We start from the raw sequence: 20,600 nt of genomic DNA, 5'->3' as shown, positions 1-20,600 counted from the left end.
CCACTACTACTTATTAGTATTCTTTTAATGCAATTAAGTTCTCTGGGATTTGATTTCGCACTCTGTTCCAATATAGGAAGAAATGGTTCAATAAGTGTACCAACTAAACAAGATTAATATACCGATCAAGTAAATGTCATCCCTTGATTGATCCTGATCCAAAACACACGATTCGAAGTCTACGTGCCTAATTGCTGTAAACATTCACCCTCCCATGCAGAGTAATGTGTTTGTAGAAACTTGAGCATGCGGCACTCTTTCAAAGCGGTTCACCCAATCCTTAGGTACCCTACTCTGCCCCCTTTCTTCTTCGTAACCCGAACTCAAACACAAGCAGCCTACGTCATGGCTGGAAAGATACAGAAGGGGAGTCTGAAGAAAGAGGCAAAGACGATACCCGGGCTCTACTAAGGAAACAAACAGGAAACGTATCAATGCCATTTTCAAGGTAAGTCCAAGTTTACAGTTCGCAAATCGTGGTTGCTACCAAAAAGGCAGAACTTCTGTTCACCGATGTTGTACACTGGCTAAGGTGTGTTCTTAATTCTACTAGATACCTGATGTCATACAGCATACTCAAATTCATGTCACTTTGGTATATCAAGGACACACTTCTATGTTCTTTGGGGTACTTGTAAACAGGTTCCAATGTTTTACACGAAGCTGGTTTTCTACTTTCTTGTGTACATGAACATGTAGTTCTGACTGTGTGCTGTGACAAAGGTTAGTGTCGGCTTTATGATAAAGTAGTATGCCGAGATCACTTTCTTATAGACTGTTGTTTGCCCTCCTTGATAAACATTGTCTACGTGTACATTTTAACCTGCTGCTTAACTCTAACAGAATTGGGTGCCAAATGCTACCTTACGGTGCTAAAGGCTAGACCAATGATGCTTTTATCTGCAACACATTTTCATGATGTTAAAATTAAACTTTTGCAAGTTTCACATTTTCATGTTGAAATAAACCCTTTGCTAGCTCCCATGACACCAAGGCTCAGTTAAAAGCTTGTTGATGGTCCCATGTTCTATGATTGTGGTTTGGCATAGTGACAACTTGTTTTTGATGGGTTGTACAATGTATGGCCACACAAGAAAAGCTCTGAGGTTTAAATAGCGAGGTTGACCTACGTGTATGTGACTTTAGTAGACACAGGCTTGGACAGTTGGTGGTGTGTTAAGTTTTCTTTAGTTATAACAGACAGCTTCTAACATTACATGTACAAATGTAGGTAGGACATGCCATTTTATGCAAAAGAGCTGTTTTCCCCTCTCATTAAGATGTATTGTGTGACAAAGCTCTATATGACTGTTATCCATATCCTTCTTGGCATATTTGATGCTGAAATGCCACAATTTTCCCTTTCTTTATTGACTATCAGTGACAACTGCTGATTGAACTGACCTGGCCTTCTACACCAAAGAACCAAGATGACTGCAAACAAGGACAGGCAACCTGGCAACCCTCCCATCATGGAGAAGGACAAGGAAACGGTCTTCAAACTCAAGGAGAAAAACGAGCTAGAGGTGAGGATGAAGAAGAAGGAGTATGACCAGTTTGAGCGTGCCCGTAACATGAAACTGAAGGGGTACGCTAAGGAAGAAAAACAACTGCAGAAAAGGCTGCACGAGTTCAACACAAGGATCAGCTCCCTGGCACAACTGGACAGCGAGTCTTCGGAGGACGGGTCGCCTCTTGTGGTGCGTAAGTGCGGGGTAGACCAGGATACCCTCAAGGGAAGGGAAACTACGAGTCCTCGACCCATCCAGGAGAAGCCAAGACTAAAAATCACACTGCAGGATCTTAAAGGAAAGAAGCCGCCAACACACCAAGACGGCCATGGCACGTCTCCAAGATCTACAGGAAGTAAGGCATCACCGGTACCCCCTCGCCAAATGTCTCCCATCACAGGTAGGCAGCAGCCAGCAAATCGACACCTTGACGTCATCAGAGCAGAAATAGCCACTTCAAACCACTACTTGATCAGCACCCCTCCTGCTGTGCGCAGGCGATTGATAGCTCTAGCAGAAAAGTCCAATACATCGCCGGCTAAAGCGGGAACAAAGAAGTCCACACGTCCTACACATAAAACGTCAGTCAGACAATCCCCTTCCTCCACCAACGAGAATCTGGGGACGTCAGAGGTCAGGGAACACCAGCAGCAGTCCATGCCAGCCTCCCAGGCGCTCGGGGGAAGTCTTCCCGACATCAACAGACAACCAAAGTCGCCACTCTTGCACATCAGGACTTCCTGCGAATCAGCACAGTCCAAAGGTCTCTCGTCCACTCAAGAGAAAACCAAGTCAGCTGACATAACTCAGGAGGCAGCACAGCCTCCGTCGAGCGATGGGAAGGAGGATGACACTGCTACTCGAGTGAAGGAGTGGCTGAGCAAAGTTGACATCACATCTGGCAAGTCTGCGTCGTGTGAAGACATTGCTTCTGGGGAGAAGACCTTCCCAGTGAGAAGTAAAGTGTACGCAGACCTGGAGCCTCCGAAGACGGCAGGAGCCAGCCTACAGCACAAGCACCTTCAGCCTGATGCCCGGTCAGCGTCCTGCGACAATCTCGTTACCACGTGGAAAGAAGAGGAATCCGAGACGGAGTGCTTTGGCGAGGAGGCAGACTTCGACCCAGAAGGTGCGTACTCCCCCGGCGCTCCCGCAGACGGTGGCCGGCCACGGTTTTTCATCCATCCATCAACGTGTGACGAAATGAAGCCCAGCAATGTCGTGAACAGGATTGAGTCTACCACAGGGAAGTCTGGGATCAAGTCCTGGCTGGGGATGGGTTCTGATGGCATTGATCAGATTAAAGCTAAAGGGTCATCATCATCAAAAGATGCCAAGAAGGCTGCTGGTGCAAAAAGTGGAACGATACCACCTGATTGGACCATGTAGTCTGATTAAAGCTCCAACCAAAATGATGACTCACGGTATATAACTATATATATATATATATATATGATTATACAATAAGAAGAAATGGTCTGGACCTTACAGTTAGTGAGACGAAATGCCCAACAATGGCATCAGGAAAGGCTGAGCTCTCATGGCTTCTAACTGTGCTGTTAAAGTGTTATAATAACAGTATTGAAAATTGTACTTCACAGATACTTTCAAAGTTCAAGGAAGACCTGCTTGTTGGATCCCTACACTTATAGATATATACAGTGGGTTCTTTAACCTGCTTGAGGTGTGCCTTTCCTTATTCCAACTTTAAAATGTAAATTTGTTTTACGTGTTTCAATAATTAAGGTATCTTAGACCAGAAGATATTACTTTTTGCTACTTCATAGTGCGTACATGTAGCTTGATAACTGTGCGTATTAACATAGAAAACATATATACAAGGTATTGTACATTAGTTACGTGTGTGCAGACCTTCTTGAGAATGTTGGTAAATGTTTTTGGATTATGCAAAATCGTGTATGAGCTTAAGCTTGATGATCAAAGGGTGGAAAGAATGGAAAATTAGGACATGTTTTATGAGTGGTAACTGCCCCTACTGTGACCCTAGTGTATAACATGCTGTTAATCAATTCAAGGATATACATGTAGCATGTTAACCTAGACTATGTTACAGCAGGCGATGTCTCATGTTCAGTATTGTTAACCTCCTGACTCTGAAGGGGTGAGTGATTGTGGAACAATGAACACGGATGTTCAAAATGATCAGGATAGTTGGAACTTCGAACTGATTCAATTAAAAACCTACTTATAGCAGTGGATTCTCTGTTATATATATAATATATGTTCTGTTTAAAACTACAATTCAAAGAAATAACTTGTAGGGACAAGATGGTGTAGGTTTGAGCTTAATTCCTTGCAAAAATGGAATGAGGAATACAAGGGGCAAACTAGAAATTTGCTGCCTCATAATGTACAAGTCATGTATTGTTGCAGTTTTATTCTCTATTGATATGTAACGTTAGTTAACATGTGATCACGCTTCACCTCAGTTGAGGATGACTGCTTTGACTTCCTTATAGGCAAATGTACATGATGTATGACTGCATATTTTTCAACTATCACACATTATAAAGTGATGAGAAATAAGACTTGTACAGAATGATAGTTTATTGACTAAACTGTAAAAATACTAACTTTAATCCTACTATAGGGTATCATATTCATACACAGTACAGATTACTAAGTAAAATATACAAAATGTATCCATACAACTTCATGTTTATATCAAAACAGAGGTGTCGATGGAAACTGACTAGTCGCTTGTCATACTGAAGGGCAAGTTCATATCAAGATGTTGTCTTCATGCAGGGCAGCCTTCACGTCTTAGCTCACAAGGCCTAAGAAGGGGAAAAAACACAACATTGTCATAATGATGAAGCATGTAAATATCCCATGTACATGAACAGGAGTGTGAATAAATAGATAAATGATCATGAGGAGTTTGACAAACTTATTTGCATACATAGGAAGTTTTCCTTCTCCTATATACAGTAATAGGAGCTGGAAAACTTGTTGTGTATGCAAATGAGTTTGTATAACCACAGAGATGATTTTCAACAATAAAAGTTCATATCTATCAGCATTCTCACACAAAATTTACATTAACTATGCAAGAGGTAACCAGTACTTTGACTTGTAACAAATAACAGTAGAGTATGCCACCCTTTCTCAACTTCAGCACACTTCAAGTTATAGGTCAGTCAGCAAGCTTTCTTTCTACAAGCTTGCATAAGGAGTTTCTATCTGACATAGCATTATTGAGTTAAATGTTTCATCAGATGTATCAGCTTTCTATACATCATTACTTAGAAGTAATTAGACTAAGTGAAGATGCACACTACCCTATCAGTATATTTACAGAATTACTCACCTAGATAGTCGTCCATAAGTGAGCCAATGGCGAACTGGGGAACAGAAGATACTTCATCGTTAGAAACACATCATCTCGGTTGGGCTATGAATTCGTAATCAAATCAAAAACATGTGATTTCTGCCACATGACAATTCCCTGAGCTTGGCTTTGAAAACCACTTCTTATAAATGAATATGATAGAAAATCTCAAGTATGCCTGTGTATGTTGTGCAACTTACAATGTCATTGGCATCAATTCTTGTGCCAACAATCTTGATTCTGATCTCGTCATCTTGTTGAATCACAACATCCTGCGTAGAAATAGACACTAAATATCACTCTAAAAAAAAACAGATCATTAAAAAAGATGAATATATATAATATAGATATTACAAGTGCCCAGAATATTATACTACATGTTGGTCAACACTGGTCTTAAATGCTATGAAAAACTGAAGAAAAAAACCCCAGAAATTTGGGATGTCAACAAGATCTCTGTTTTGTGACTTGCCTTGCTATGCCAGTACACTACAGAGTACAGAATATGCCTTAAATGTGACTAGGGATGCATACCTAAACCCACGTTATGGTTCAGGTCTGGATTCGAATCCAGGATTTAGGTTCAGGACCTGAACCTAAGCGTTTCTATGATTCCGGATTTGGTTCTGACCAGCTTATGCATCCCTATATATGACGTATATCTTAAAGTCATCCAATATAACTGCTCCTCTTCTTTGAATGACATAGATGAGACAAGATAAAATGTACTGACCTCATCGGCAGTCTTGTAACAGGGAGGGTTAGAGTTGGGGTCAAACTCCATGTCTGATGGAATGGACTGTAGGGCATAAACAACATGATATCATCATTATGATATTATAATCATTATGTTTGCATGTTATAACATTTGACAAAAGTTTTACAGTATAGCATCGTAAAAATAGAGGGATTGAAATATCAAAACGCCAATGGCAAATCAGTCATTTTGCTACAGAATTACAAGTATTCCCTACAGAGACAGCATTCAGCCTCAAAATAAGATCCCAAACAAACTGGTTGGTTGGTGTCTCTTTTACTGATTCTGAATTACTTTCCTTAACTATATGTGCTTCCTCTGGATTAGTGTATCCGTTGTGTCGCATAGGCTTCAGTCTGGAGATCAGCATCATCAAACATTTGACAACTTTTATATTTAATTTTACATGATGATGACATTTAATTTAAAACTTCAGAGTGAGCTTGTATAGCATAGTATAACAAGTATGCTTCATAAATGTGTACTGAGTTGACTGTTTTTCTCACATTATTAATCAAATGGGTTGAACTGCAAAGAACAAATTCAATTACATGATAAAAAATAATACTAGTACCCATACTCACATGTCTGGACACAAAACACGACATGGGCCCCACCTCTGTGAAGAGTCCCACCTTTACAAAAGGAACAGAAAAACAATGATCATCATATTGAGGAGAAAACAGGCAGTGACGCACTGATAATATCTTTATACAGGGCTAAAAATCCATTTTTGGAAACAGGTGGACTGGTGCACTTTAACTGAAAATCTAGCACAGACATTTTTATAGTGCACAACACAAAATAAAATGCCAGCAAAACCTACTTACAAACCTTACTGCCTCCCTGCAGAACATGAATCTTAAATTCTGAAGCTAACTTTAGTAGAATGTTTAAGAAATGATACAACAAAGGTTAAAATGACTTTTTTTTCTGACTCTTAAATGTCAAGAATGTGCTGTATATCATGAGTGCATAACTGTAGTACCTTTAGGTTACTATAATGTATCCTTACACAAATATCTAGGTGCATCAGTGCATCCACAGTCAAAAATTAGATGAACGGCTCAAATTTTGGGAGAACATAAGTGCAGATTCACCACATTTTTCAAGCCATGGGGCAACACCAGTTTTCCCAATATTAAGAAAAGGTAAAGGTAGCCCCATAGCCTTTTTGAGGCTGTATGGGTATGGAGGTGCTATCCACTGTGTTTAGGGCACGGTATTGGAAGGTGGAGCTCAATCCTCTCCTTCCATCGCCTTTTACCTCCCCAAATGAAGTCAGGAACCCATCAATCTTTACACCTGGGTAGAGTGAGGCCAAAAGTCTAGCCAGGAATGCTAGGAATCAAACCTGTGACCTCTCGACCTTTGCTGGCCTAGCCCCTTGGCCATTTGACACTACAATATTGTACACAGCAAAAGAGCAGGATGAAATGCAAGGCTACCTTGTTAACTTGGGTGACAACAGCATCCACCACTTCTCCCTTGAACGGTCTGAAGACAATGGCCTTGTACTTGACCGGGTACAGCACGAAGCCACGCCCTGGTTGGATGGCCCCCACACCAATGTTATCGATTGTCGTCACTGCTATGACAAAACCATACCTGAAATTCAAGGGTACAGTATATGTACTAGTATGTAAATCAGAGCTGTCAACAACACTGAAACTATACACAGGTAATACGTTATAATTTATACATGTATGGATACAAACTGAAACTAGATGAAACAATATGAAACATTGAAAATTACATGGTAGGTTTCCATGAACACCTACTAGTATATACTGTAGACATAGATCATAGAGCACTAAAGAGGAAAATATTTGTCAATGATTCCGTCACCTCTTGGAGAACGGGAAATATTAATAAAAACTACAAGCTGCAGCTGAAGACTTTGCCCAGTACGAAGATGTGCGTTCATTCCAGCCTTTGTGGTGTCTAGTGGCACATAGGGCAGCAAGTTTCTTACTGAAATGTTTCAGTAGTAAGGCATATTTTGACAGAGAGGGAATTGCTAGCCCTTCCCATTTAACATGCTCAAGACACCTCCTCAAACTTGGGACCCCCATTTTACATCAAAGAGATGGGTGCAGCCCCAACTGAGATGTCCTGACCCAGGATTGAATGTGGGTCTCCCAGTTACCAACGCTTGGAGTCCTCATCTTAATCAATGAAGTTAACTTAAGTTAAGCACATAATAACAAAGAAGAAGAACCTCATGACTTACTTCCCAGTGCAAGTCCCCTCCACCTCTGTGAACAGCTTCTGTTTGACCGTGTTGAGGAGGTTCGGACCAAAATATCGCGGGTGGAGAAGAATCTCATGTTCCAAGGAAATCTGAAAGTACATCAATTCAATGTCTTACTTAGGTCACAGTAAACGCAATATGTATATGGAGGGTCAAAGGTGAAGGCCCCTAACTTGTAAACAGTTCTTGTCTAGACCATCCTCATACATTGTTCATAAGTAGACATGTTTTGTTTATGTCTCAGGGGTCTTCAGCTTTAGCATATTTACAAAGCATCACACTGCACATGTGCAGTTTAAACCATGAACCAACCAGCTTTATTGGTTTAAAATCATGACAGTCAAAATCGAACTGGAAAATTATGATAACATTAAAACATTGAACACTGAAATTGTGTGAAAAGTAATCAGTTTACAGCAAGTGAAGAATGTTTTCTTACATAAATTATTTTCTGACTGAGGGACACTGATATTTATTTTGCATCATCAAAACATCTAGCAAAGTGGGACATGGTTTGTCCAGATTGGTTCAAGAAAATAACAAGAAGAGGTACATAAGGAGGGGATAAAAAAAAATAGAAATGAAAAGGTTGAGGGACTCTACAAATATACGATAATCATGATAATTTTTTTGCGGGGTACCCAAAAATTATGAGAGTTGGGGAGGGGGGCATAAAAAAGACACTGTGGTAGGTACACGTCCAACAAACGAGTTGCCAAAACCTAGGATAATAACAAAATCTAACACGAAATATGCTTACTTTGGCTTACCAAGTATACAACGAAACTAAATAAATTTTCAAAACGATGATACTAAGGACCACTTACATGATAAAACATTGTGTTCAAATTCTTCGTTTTTGGTCTGCTTGCTGCCCGAGCCACATGTGACCTGACCCGGAACCGGATGTACAAACGGGTTAGACCACTCAGGAGAAGGGGTGACAGAGCCCAGACAACTCAGCAACCCGGACAAGGTAAAACTTCTTCAGGTTTAAGTTCATATAACTTTAGTTATATAAAATTAGTTTCAAAGTCAGGCATGTAAACTTCGAGTTTAGCTGTTGGGAAAGTGATTGATTGGATCAAGCCAATGCATAATGGAAAATATGTTCAGAAGTTGTAATTTTAGTACCCCTTTCCCGGGAATTTCGAAAGTGCTTGGTTTCATTTCCTCAATACGAAAATATTTATATGAAAATCAGGATGTTATTTGATAATTTAGAGAATCAATGCTCTGTCAAAGCATCGAACTCTAGACATTAAATTTGACTTGAAGCAGGCCTGCATAATTGGGGAGGTCAAAACAACAACAACAATACTTTACTAAGTATTAGCAAGGAGGTTAAATATATGATGACATCTTGTCTATGTCTGGTGAAGTTGTGTCTTTTACATCATATTGACCTCAATTTCAAGCCTTGAACAAAAATACACCTGCAGTTCCGGCTGCTAATGTTAGGAGTTACAAACTTATAATTATCCTCACTCGGATCGGATATGAAATCACAGCCATTAGCTTGTTCAGAACAATATGAGAGTTCAGCATTTGCTACAGTGGTGAGGCTTTATCTAAATGTGTCCACCTTTACCTAACTTCCATATACTAATACCCAAAGTATGAAATCAGTTACCTCAATTGCATTTCATCCCTTTCTTGTTGATTATGCAAATGAATTTCTCATTTGCATGATTGATATCTGTCAATATTCCTTTCTTTCTAAGCTTAATACATGCCACATGGTATTGAAAGTTCTGCATACGTGTATATGATGTGTTGATTGCAGTGGAGTTATAGAATTTCCTCATCAGTTAATATGTAAATTTGCTACATAGATTTGCATACTAGTAATCATCATCTTATTAATGTTAATCAAGACCTCTGACCTCTCGAACCTCTTTTACATTTTATTATTATTATTATCATTATCATCATTGTGTCCGTTAGGAACTTATGTTTGTATATATGCATAATTTTCAACATTGTGCTATGTGTTAGATGCCCGGCATCAGCTACTGCTGCCTGGGTTGTCATGTATCGCCTGCTGCAATTTGAATAAAATAAAAATGAAAAATAAATACTGTAAATTCAGACCGTGCACCGCAAACTTGAAACTACCGTGAACATTTTTTGTCCAATACACAGCTTTTCTAGTAATACAGACAAACAAACAATCATACATAGCGATTCCACAAAAGGCGCTGAAATATCATACCTTGGACGAAGGCATTGAATGTAAATTAGGCATTGTTGGCTCAGAGAGATCCAACAATCTCCCTAAAGAATGGAACAGTGGCGCTCCTCCATCCTGTTCTAATCCCAGCTCCATCCTGTTGATTTTCAAAGTTAGGGTATTTTTTCCAATTTTTACCCAGCATAGCTTGTAATTTTCTCAAAACTAGAAATTTCAGATGTAAGGCTGAAGTTGCAGGAAATAACTTCTATTATGTCTGAAAAAGGCAAAATGCAACAGTCGCTCTCTCCTTTTGAGAGGTGTGCGCCCCACTCCAGACCTTCCCCCTCGCGACACGTATCCTGTGCCTGGCACCCTCCCCCCATCCTGCTATATATTTCTGGGGAGATCCCTGGAGATCACCTGTATATTACTTGGTTGTGCAACCATGCATTACTAATTGCTAGTCGGCAGGTTTCCTGAATGCCTTTAGGCATGATAATGTTACTGTAAATTTTGAAATGTTTGAACTACGGTTTTATGTTCATGGTGTCCGCGCAATTGCAAACTCAACACACAATGCATGTAGTTTAATGCACCACATTACTCCTTTCCCTTCTAACCACAAAATTAAGTCTCAGTGAACTTAATTTACTGTATGACCATTAGATTGTTTGTTTGTACACTGAACGTTGCATGGTTAATGTCATGCTCACATTAGATTTCCTGCATATTTTTACTTCAAAAATAATTTGAGATCCGATTGTGCAGGTAATAAGGCAGTCTTTCAAACATACTAATAATTATGGGTTTTACAGTACCAAACATGATTTATTCATGTCCCAAGGCTAGTGTCTATAGCACTACACATTCCATTGTGGGTGGGACTCCGCCATGGCCAGACACAGACACCACCACAATACTCAGCAGGTATATATTGGATAGACTGTTGTGTTAGATAATTCCAACTAGTCTGCAGTTACTGCTACAGTTAGTAGTTTACAGTGAAGTGTACATCTATATGGATAATTGGTAGTGTTGGATACCTGGTAGTTTTATACAGTCAAACCTGTACTATATATATAGTGACCTACATTATAAGGACCACCTGGCCAATATGACTTTGGTGGTCCCTTAGATAATTGTTCTCACTGAAACAAGCTTTAAGAATCCAGTCTATAGTGACCACCTGTCCACTTAGATTTTATCAGTTCCCTGATTGCATGAGTAGTCTTCTTCGGCAGTTTTGACGTACAGATTCTATCAAATTTATCATAATTTTAGAAAAGATACAAATCATAATGGGAAATTATTTTTTGTCAACTTCATGCAATTTGTGATAAAACATGATAAAGCCAACAAACTGAATGAAAAACTGGGGAACCATTATGTAAAAACAGCTGTTTTATATCCAGACTTTCCCATATGAATTTGTAGGATAATCATTTATACAATCATATGTAATTCATGTGTGTATTTATATACAGACAGTGTACTGCACTAGTATATTGTACATACATAATGTACAGTAATACTAATTTACTATTAGTAATACTGTATAGTACTGCTGTTCCCACATAATCTTACATAATGTGCTAGGGAGCAACTAGATATGCGGTCAGTATTTAACTAGTACAGCCAAACCTAGATTCAGCCACCACCCAAGGGACTGAGAAAAGTGGTTGCTTAGGACAGTCGGTTGCTCAAAACAGGGTAGGGTTACTACATATATACATACATTTACATACGGGTTACTAGTTGATAATGTAAAAATGGATGGGACTGTTTTAATGCGGCTTGTGACTGTAGGTGCTTGCCTGTGCCATGTGGTTGCCCGACCAAGTTTGACTGTACTCAGGTAACAACAACCATGGCAGAAATGATAGAAAGGGAACTGACAACGTGGCACTTAAAGCCTTAATGAAGACTGAAAGAGTGGGAGGGGCAGACTGGGAAGGCACGCTAGGGAATTACATTACCAGCCTATTCAGGAAAGGTGCAATGGGGGTCTCTGTGCTACCAGAGAAACGTACCCAACACTGTAAAACATTTGCAAAACCAAACCTCTATGGACTTGATTACAAAAACTACGATGTCATTGTAGTTCATTTTGAGGGGGCACAAAACAGACTGTAATTTCTTTCTCCTTACCCAATTTTTTGTTTGGTTATTAGTAATATGGTATGTTTTTCTTGCGAAGAGTAACCGACAGCAGGTTAAAGTTTAATACATGTATCATACATAATGTCATGATACCCGTGCCAGGGTAACGTTCGATACGGGTGTTCAGGACCAGTCTATATTTTACGGTATCTTTGTGCGTGCACACAACGTGCGCCGCTATGGAAAATTCAAATACCGGATTCAGACGTCGGCATTATTAATGTCATTGCAATTTGTTGTTCGTAGGCACAAAATTTTCTCAACTTCTGGCATATTTCCTATATTGTATGACATAAATAGAATACAACGCAGTGTATTCTGCATCACCCTCGGTCCCACCCACGGGTACCTCAGGTAACGGAATTCACAGTGTTCTATTCTATATGTAGTTCCCAGTTTTATTTGACTAAGATGATTTTTTTCTGATATATTACAGCCACTTCACCGCGTTAAGAACAGCACAAAGAAACCTATAATGGAGGAGGACAAAGGGCCCGCGGAGACCACGCCCCTGAACAACAGCGATGACTACCATGTTCGTGTGAGGACCAAGCCCCTCCCCTTCTACAGAAACCCTGCCTCCTGCCTGATGCTAGTAGCCCTTCTGGCCGGGGTTGTTGTATTTGCTTCTATGGTGGTTATCTTTTGGAGCCGCAATACCGCAGCAAACCAACCCATCTGTACTGACCCCTGCAAGTATGTCACTGATACCACAAAATTGTTGCTTTTCTAACTGCAGATTTTCACTGTAACAATTGTACATGATGAAAAAAAATTATAGAATATAAGGACTGATACAAACATTAAGTGTTAATTTTTTTTTTGGTATACAGGTGTTTTGCACAAAGTAATTTGTGAGCTTACAAACAAACTTGCATTCAGTCTTCTGATCCTTCCCAAGTTAAAATTACCCAAAGCCTAATTGTCAGGTGGAGTGAAATTGAGAAGACTCTGAGGTCTGCTCAAAAGTTTGTTATTTGTTGTTAATTGCTATTATTAAATCACTTTATGCACGGAAATACATGTAGCAGCTGTGTGTAAGATCTTAATTGTATGAATATGATTACCATAACAGATGAACTTTCATTTCAACACTAATGTCTGTGTACCACAAAAGTTCAAAAAAATTATATAGTTTGAATCTGATGTAAAAACTCCTTTTCTTCAGACTTACCCTTGTAGAGAGCATCCCGTGGAACCTGACGTTTGCAGCAGGGCAGCCCACCCACCCATCCATCTACAGTGCCTGGATGAGGCTTGTACAGAATGCACAACATTCCATAGACATCGCCTCTTTCTACTGGACCCTCCAGGAAGAAGATCTTCCTCATGATGAGTCAGCAAGTGAGGTGGGTCCCTTATAATGCTAGCTATATGGCTGTACTTTTATTCAAACTGCTAGCTAGCAGGGCATTGTATGAAGGGTGTCTTCAGGATGTGCTAAACTAAGAAAACATTGTTAGACACCCTCCTTTTGCAGGACACACTCAGAGGACACCCTGTTTCCTTTATAGATTATACACATATGCATGTACATGAGTTCCCCACACACAGACTGTGACTGTTAATTTTTCCTCATAACTAGACACTGGGACAGCTTGTAAATTGATAGACATGCATGCAAAGTTACTGGGTTACTAATTGCCCTCCCAATTTTTGGATGCCTTGTCTATAAATCCTAGCTAAAAGCCTGCTTTTATTTCTGCGTATGTTAGCCTGGATGACAGACACATAAATGTGTGCAAGGCAATACCATTCTCTTCAACTGGGGGGGTAGCATATGTCCAGCTTCCAGAGCGGGGTTTGTTAAATGCACACCACTACCAGTGAACTAGCCCCCTGCTGTAGTGATTGTACAAAGTTGTATGGCCCGAGGGCTACTGAAACGGAGATGGGCGCCGCCCCATGCACCATCGGTGCGGGAAGGAACTTTGACTGACTGACTATATCCACTCCACACGTATGACATCTAATGTATTTCAATTTCAGGATTTCTGCACCATATAGGTCTTTGAGTTTGATTTCATTTTATTGCTAGGATTGGAAACAATATTTTCTGACACAAACTGTAATCTTCACAATGCTAACACCATGGTTTAAGATAGATGTGGTTGAACAACAATTAGAATGTTTAAATGTATCTTTTTTCTACCATCCAGCAAACCATTTATTTGGAGCAACCGCTCTTCCTCAGCAACCACTCTTTCTCGGTCCCTTGACTGGTTGCTGAGACCAGGTTTGACATAGTTTCATTTCACTGTGAATTGCGTTCATAGAACCTTTTCATTATAATGCAGGGCCAAGCATTTTACAATGAGCTACTTCGAGTGGGTAAAGGTGGGGCTGTGAAGATCAGGATCGCCCAGGACATTCAGGAAGGAAAGATTCAGAACGACACAGCCTTCCTAGCCAAGGTGGGGGCTGCTGAAGTCAGGTCGCTAAATTTCAGCAGGTTCTACTCCTGGGGAGGGGTGCTGCACACCAAGATGATCACTGTGGACGGACGACACTTCTACGTGGGGAGTGCAAACCTGGACTGGAGGTCCTTAACACAGGTGAGGAGCTTGTACACCAGGAAAGGTTTAAAACCAGGTCCTCTAAAACTGAATAGATTTTTGTGATCAAGAGACAATTTCTACCTGAAACATCTGACCGCTCACCAAATCTATCTTGTTATTTTGAGCAACTTTTGTACTGTGTCTGTATACGTAGTGAGGTGTATGTGTTTCCTGAATAATTCCTATAATTAGCTAGTTGATTCGAAAAATCTACAGTAAGAATATCTAAATGTTTTGATAGACTATAATATGATGATAACGTTGATGTCCCACCTTTTCTCTTAAAAATATTAGATGAAAGTGCATCTTGGATAAATTACATTCTATCTGATTGAAGTAGACGTTACCTGGTGTCAAGCCCATTTTATATCGAATTCGGTTTGTATTGCTACAGTGAAAGAGTGGGGAGCAGTGGTTGAAGACTGGCCCTGTCTGGATTTGTTTGTAAATCATTTGTTTGTTTTTTGTTTGTATTGCTAGGTGAAAGAGTTAGGAGCGGTTGTTGAGGACTGCCCCTGTCTGGCCCAGGACGTCGGCAAGCTCTTCTCCGTGTACTGGGACCTGGGCAAGCCCGGTGCCGACCTGCCGCCCTCCTGGCCGGCTGCGTACCAGACTAACTACAACCTACAGACACCGGTGCAGGTGGCATTCAACGGGACGGCCACCAACACCTTCTTATCTGTAGGTTCAAGATTACAAAGTTTTACCATCACCTTAAGTCTACCCCTTTGTTCTGTTGGCACAGTACACTGTAGTTCTGTACTTATATAATAGAGCTAAGGTTGGGTGGGTTCCAATGAGCTGATTGCTGAAGATCCAGGTCAATTTTTAACTCTAAGCAAGAGTTGTTTGCAATATAGTATGTTGCACCTAATTGGTTATCAGAATATTGTAGCTGTACATGTATGCTGCCTTGTTCAAATACAGAGTCAAAATGCAAATAGAATTATTTTGTGATGCAGAAAAGTAGTATCTGCAGAAACAGAACAATTGCTTCAGAATCTATGCTATTGAGGGCTATTTTAACAAGCATGTTACCATTAATAACCCTTGAACTGTATCTTACCCAAATCATGTTGCAGAGCTATTGTGTCTAAAGTCAATACGTCATGTTCCACTCAATTGTTATACAGAGTTCTCCCCCGGAGTTTTGTCCCAAAGGGAGGACATCTGACATTGATGCCATCGTCGGCGTGATTCGGTCAGCCCAGAAGTTTGTGTACGTAGCAGTGATGGACTATGACCCTACCACTCTGTACCGGTATAATCACAACATGTAAGTTAGTCCTAATATCTTTTAATCATTCGTAGCCTGGAATCCAGTCTGGATAGCTTTATAGTCCACTTCCAATGGTCGCTATCCTGCCAACACGTGACGTCGTCATCAAACATTGGAATGGTAACAACACCCAGTAGGGTTGGACACCTGTTCATAGTATGGTGTTTCTTGCTGTGGACTGCCAAAAATTATTTGGACTGGCATTTGTCCCAATTATAAGACAGTAATGGTTACTGTCATATGATTGGTTAGAAATGGGTGGAATTCTGTCTTTTTTTAAGCAAAGGTTCATTTTGAGATAATGCTCTTTGAATAGGCAGCACTAATGTGTGCACTAAAAATTTCCATTCCAATATTATTTGAACATAATTTGTAGCACTCACAGAGACCTGGGCTATTGTCTTGCTCTCCAAAATATATAACTGTACAACTATAATCAGGTTCAGGTCTGGACCTGGACCTCCTTGATCTGATCCTCTGGTCCTAGACCCTTGTTAATTTTGACTATATGGCCGCTTTTCAACAGAGTTGGTAGAGTTAATATTGAGGGGGGTCATGGATGATAAGTTCATGAAAAGTTGTCATCTATTAACAACACAATAAACAAATAGATAAATAAATGTATAAATCATTTAGTCCGTAGTCATATTTTCCATTTCTGTTCCCAGTTACTGGCCTGTTATTGATGATGAGTTGAGGAGAGCGGCGTTTGACCGTCATGTCGAAGTGCGTCTGATGGCGTCCAAATGGAACCACACCAGTGCAGAGAGCTTCCGCTACCTGTGGTCCCTCCAGGACCTGAACTTCACTGGAAAGTACCTCAATATTAATGTGTCTGTGGTAAGTTCATTCTCCTTGTCAATTGTGTACTTTACTGCAGCTATTAAATATTTGTAATAGATTCTTGTTTCATTGCAGTGAAAAGTAAATTACAGTAATTTGATGCAGAAATATTCATGGTGGTTTTATGTTTGTGGTTTTAGCCCACTCTTCACCTAACCGCAAACTTCTAACCACCACAAAAAGCTGTTTCATTGTGTGACTGTAGCGCTACTATAATGTGAACTATAACACAAACTCAAAACCACCAAAAACACTCCATTTTCTCCTTACCGCGAAATTAAATCCCGGCAAACATTTCTGCATTTACAGTAAGTGATCTCAAACCAGTTTATGAACACAATGAACGATTGAGCTAAGCTTCCACCGGTTGTGACAGAGAAGACATACGCTATGTATGTGTTTAATGTTACAGGCTCATTGTATCGGGGAAATTCCCCTAGCTCTTTTTGACATGCGCAATGAACAGTGGACCACGACTAAAAGTCCCATTCCAAGGGCTGCAACCCTTTCCAGTAGCATGCATGTCCAAGGAGCAACACAGCCGGGATTCGAACTCGGGACTTCTTGGTCCAGAGGCAGAGCCACTAACCACTGAACTACGTACGAACGACACACTTACAGCCTAGTGTTGTTTGTCCTTTTATGGGTCCCAACAGAAAATGTTTCTGACTGCAATTAATAATCTCAGTGACTGTATTTTCTGTGCACCACATTGTTTTCTGTATAACATCCTTGTCTTTTGTGTTGCAGAAACTGTTTGAGGTTCCGGACTATCCTGGTGTTGAAGAGCAGTTCCCCTATACCAGGGTCAACCACAACAAGTACATGGTAACAGACCAAGTGGCATACATAGGTGAGACACAGAGAATAGGATCTGTTCCTATATGTGATGCTTTAAAAGACCTAGTCTTAGGAACAAGCTGATGGATGTCCAACTTTTATATCTATTTATATGATTATAAGGGTATTCCCTTATAAGTTTACTGAGTAACTGATTTATTAACTGATTTAGTAACTGATTTAACATTCTACATTATTGACTAAGATTACACAGTCCAAACTACTCTCTTGTTGCAATAATGTTACTAGTAATCCTGTCCTTGCAACATGTACTAGTATATGTCTCTACCACATATATGTTTCCCAAGTCCACGTACTTGCAATTCGCCTTTGGGCATGAACTTGCAAATAAACTTTCTCTATCATTAATCACATACATATCTACATATAAGTTGCATGGTAACTTCCATTTTCTGAACTGGTTCTTTGTCACCAGGCACATCCAACTGGTCAGCAGACTACTTCATCAACACTGGTGGCATAGGACTGGTCATCAACCAGACGTCGGGACAGTTTGGAAAGGACAACGTGGAGGAACAGCTGAGAGCCGTGTTCGAGAGAGACTGGAACTCTCCGTACGCACACTTCCTCGACCACTACTCAGAGCACAGATGAGAGAAGAGAACACTTTGCACTTAGTGCCACTTTTATTGATACCATTCTGGTAGCACTCAAGCCCAACACGTCCAAGATTCAAAATGGACAGGACCATCCTGCAATGCTTTATCAAGGCCATGTTGATTTGATTATATAGATGACATCCACACGCACATCAATTTCCATCCGTTTCCAAAAAAATGCAAAAAAATTAAAAATCTGCAATACTGTAAATCGTACAAAGCAGCTACAAAATGAAAAAAAAAATGTATGCTGTAAATTGCAAAAATATTTCGGAAAATGGGTACTAATGTTGTAGAATGCCAAAGTCAGTTCCAACGTCAAAGAAATTGTGAAAGAACAAAAATGAAGGATCTATTATTCCGTATTCCAAACTCTATGTGACTGTTTAGTTTTATTTATCCTTCCTGACCATGTAGGTTTCACAATGAGGGCAACTTTGTTTTATTTGCACGATTGCTTCAATTTTGGGGTCCCCGAAGGATGTCATTCATATACATGTATTCAAATGAACATGGCCTTACCAGTATATGCACTTGCTAAGTTGCTTACAAAATTATTTCTGTGTCTATTGACCATCTATGCTAACGCCATTTTAGCCTTTTTGATGTACTATAATTGATATTGACAACACAGTTAATGCACCATTAGTTTTACAGGAAAATATCACCACTATAGGTTACTGTATCTTTTGTTTCCAGTTTTAATTAAATTTTTGGATGCCTGCAATGTTTTTGAATGATTTTAGAAAAAAAATTTCTATGATTGTGAAACAATATAATTGTGCTGTTCAGATTTCGACATGTATATCCTGTATATGTGTGTATGTGTTTACCAATTCAAAAGAAGTATTACCACTAGCTTACTGTATTTTTTGAAAATTTATTTGAATTTTAAATGTTTGTTGCCTGCAATGTTTCTAAATCATTTTTTAAATATATTGTTGCTATGATTATGAAATAATATTATTGTGTTTTTTATGTGAATATGAAATTTTTTGACACTGATTGCGGTCTTTTTTCTTCTAACTGAAATTAATTTAATGAAGTCGTTTGTGAAAAATGAACCATTTGTGGTGTCAAAACCTCTAGATAAAGCTTCTAGGTCTAGATAAAGTTCTCTTCCTAAAACGATGATTATCTAATTAAGTATTTGGATAGAAGATACTACATGTAACGTTGGGTAACATAAATTCGCGGGGTACTTAAATTCGGGATTTTTCGAAAACGGGGTATTTAGGGATATGTGCTGGATGCAACATCAGTAACACCGCTAGAAATGCAAACTTGACAGACTAACGTATTCAGAACACTGTCTGAAAAGCTTCGATAAGCATACATTATAAGGCGACGAGGTCAAAAACTCTCCGTCCCTTATTGGAACAGTCTGAGGGCTTCGTGGGAGAATTACACAACATGGTTGTCGGCTGGTTTATAAGAAAAATGTCACATCCGCTTCCTGCTAAACACAATTATTTACAAGACAACTTATTACAATCTCTTTTGCTAACCTGCAACTGGATTCTAAGTGTGATCAATCATCAAATCTCCTCTCTGTTGCTACAACCTACGGCACGTGTATTTTCCCGCCGCCATATTGTTAACCAGAATCCTGTTGTCAAGCAGACGACAAAGGTTTGTGAGGAACACTTTTTTGTCTAAATGCTGCGTGTGATAGTGGACTGAGGAAGATATTTTCCTCAAAGTTTGCTCCTAACACAACAAGGAACACATGGATATAGTAGTATTACCATTGCTACGGCATCCAGCTAACTTTCCATGAATAATGTAACGTTACACGTTGCCCGATGATGACGATGGGCCGACTTTGAGTGAAGTTCTACCGACTCAACACACGGGTTGTTCCCGAACTGGCCTGATGTGTGCGGTACGGCCGTTTTTTCGTGTATTTTTTTTACTTGGACACGTCTATATCCATAGCACTCTCCTCAAGCCAAGGATGGAACGAATAGCTGCTGTATAAATGTGATTAGCGGTAAGATATTCAAGACGAATCTTCTCTCCCGAATTAATGTGCCCCCCTGTCCGACAGCACCGTCATTGTGCGTGCGGCGGACGGTAGTTTCAAGTTGAAATATTATGGTGTCAGCACGACTAGAGACAAAATCTACCATATATATGATTAGTGCAAAGATAGTACATGATACTGACAGAATTATAGAAAAAAAGGATGGTTTATTGTTCTGCTAGATTGATTTCAGTCAACCATTATCGGAAAAATCCCGAATTTAT

At 39.8% G+C, this 20,600-nt stretch overlaps 3 protein-coding genes across 5 annotated transcripts; 2 read left to right on the top strand and 1 right to left on the bottom strand.

Moving 5' to 3' along the window:
• Positions 1–66: 66 nt before the first annotated feature.
• On the top strand, positions 67–4,058 carry LOC136432554 (uncharacterized). The gene is made up of 2 exons (XM_066423924.1): positions 67–448; positions 1,382–4,058. Exon 2 carries the CDS (start codon positions 1,431–1,433, stop codon positions 2,898–2,900), a length of 1,470 nt encoding a protein of 489 aa, XP_066280021.1. The 5' UTR covers positions 67–448; positions 1,382–1,430; the 3' UTR covers positions 2,901–4,058.
• Positions 4,059–4,061: 3 nt separating this feature from the next.
• On the bottom strand, positions 4,062–8,811 carry LOC136432555 (DNA-directed RNA polymerase II subunit RPB7). 2 transcript variants are annotated; one of them, XM_066423926.1, is made up of 8 exons: positions 8,702–8,811; positions 7,854–7,963; positions 7,069–7,228; positions 6,205–6,255; positions 5,597–5,662; positions 5,064–5,135; positions 4,843–4,876; positions 4,062–4,309 (listed from the first exon to the last, which is right to left on the bottom strand). In XM_066423926.1, exons 1-8 carry the CDS (start codon positions 8,711–8,713, stop codon positions 4,296–4,298), a joined length of 519 nt encoding a protein of 172 aa, XP_066280023.1. In that variant the 5' UTR covers positions 8,714–8,811; the 3' UTR covers positions 4,062–4,295. The 2 variants fall into 2 exon arrangements, with proteins under 2 accessions (XP_066280023.1, XP_066280024.1); XM_066423927.1 differs by lacking the exon at positions 8,702–8,811 and having other exon boundaries at positions 7,854–7,975.
• On the top strand, positions 8,739–19,355 carry LOC136432551 (5'-3' exonuclease PLD3-like). Of its 2 annotated transcripts, none has more exons than XM_066423922.1 (9): positions 8,739–8,850; positions 12,647–12,906; positions 13,379–13,559; positions 14,508–14,765; positions 15,249–15,449; positions 15,902–16,044; positions 16,716–16,887; positions 17,641–17,743; positions 18,167–19,355. In XM_066423922.1, exons 2-9 carry the CDS (start codon positions 12,686–12,688, stop codon positions 18,343–18,345), a joined length of 1,458 nt encoding a protein of 485 aa, XP_066280019.1. In that variant the 5' UTR covers positions 8,739–8,850; positions 12,647–12,685; the 3' UTR covers positions 18,346–19,355. The 2 variants fall into 2 exon arrangements, with proteins under 2 accessions (XP_066280019.1, XP_066280018.1); XM_066423921.1 differs by lacking the exon at positions 8,739–8,850 and adding an exon at positions 10,889–10,977.
• Positions 19,356–20,600: the final 1,245 nt, after the last annotated feature.

This window comes from Branchiostoma lanceolatum, chromosome 4, assembly GCF_035083965.1.
Source record: "Branchiostoma lanceolatum isolate klBraLanc5 chromosome 4, klBraLanc5.hap2, whole genome shotgun sequence".
Lineage (NCBI taxonomy): Eukaryota > Metazoa > Chordata > Leptocardii > Amphioxiformes > Branchiostomatidae > Branchiostoma > Branchiostoma lanceolatum.
The sequence above is the reverse complement of the archived record's forward strand: the minus strand, read 5'-3'. Positions and strand labels throughout refer to the sequence as shown.

Coding starts and splice junctions, on each gene's coding strand:
- LOC136432551 (XM_066423921.1), top strand. CDS start 10,942: ATGGCCAGACACAGACACCACCACAATACTCAGCAG. Junction 13,560..14,507: donor ATGATGAGTCAGCAAGTGAG/GTGGGTCCCTTA, acceptor ATTATAATGCAG/GGCCAAGCATTTTACAATGA. Junction 17,744..18,166: donor AGACCAAGTGGCATACATAG/GTGAGACACAGA, acceptor CTTTGTCACCAG/GCACATCCAACTGGTCAGCA.
- LOC136432555 (XM_066423926.1), bottom strand. Junction 7,229..7,853: donor GAGGGGACTTGCACTGGGAA/GTAAGTCATGAG, acceptor CTTGAATTTCAG/GTATGGTTTTGTCATAGCAG. Junction 4,877..5,063: donor GAATTGATGCCAATGACATT/GTAAGTTGCACA, acceptor TCTGTTCCCCAG/TTCGCCATTGGCTCACTTAT.
- LOC136432554 (XM_066423924.1), top strand. CDS start 1,431: ATGACTGCAAACAAGGACAGGCAACCTGGCAACCCTCCCATCATGGAG.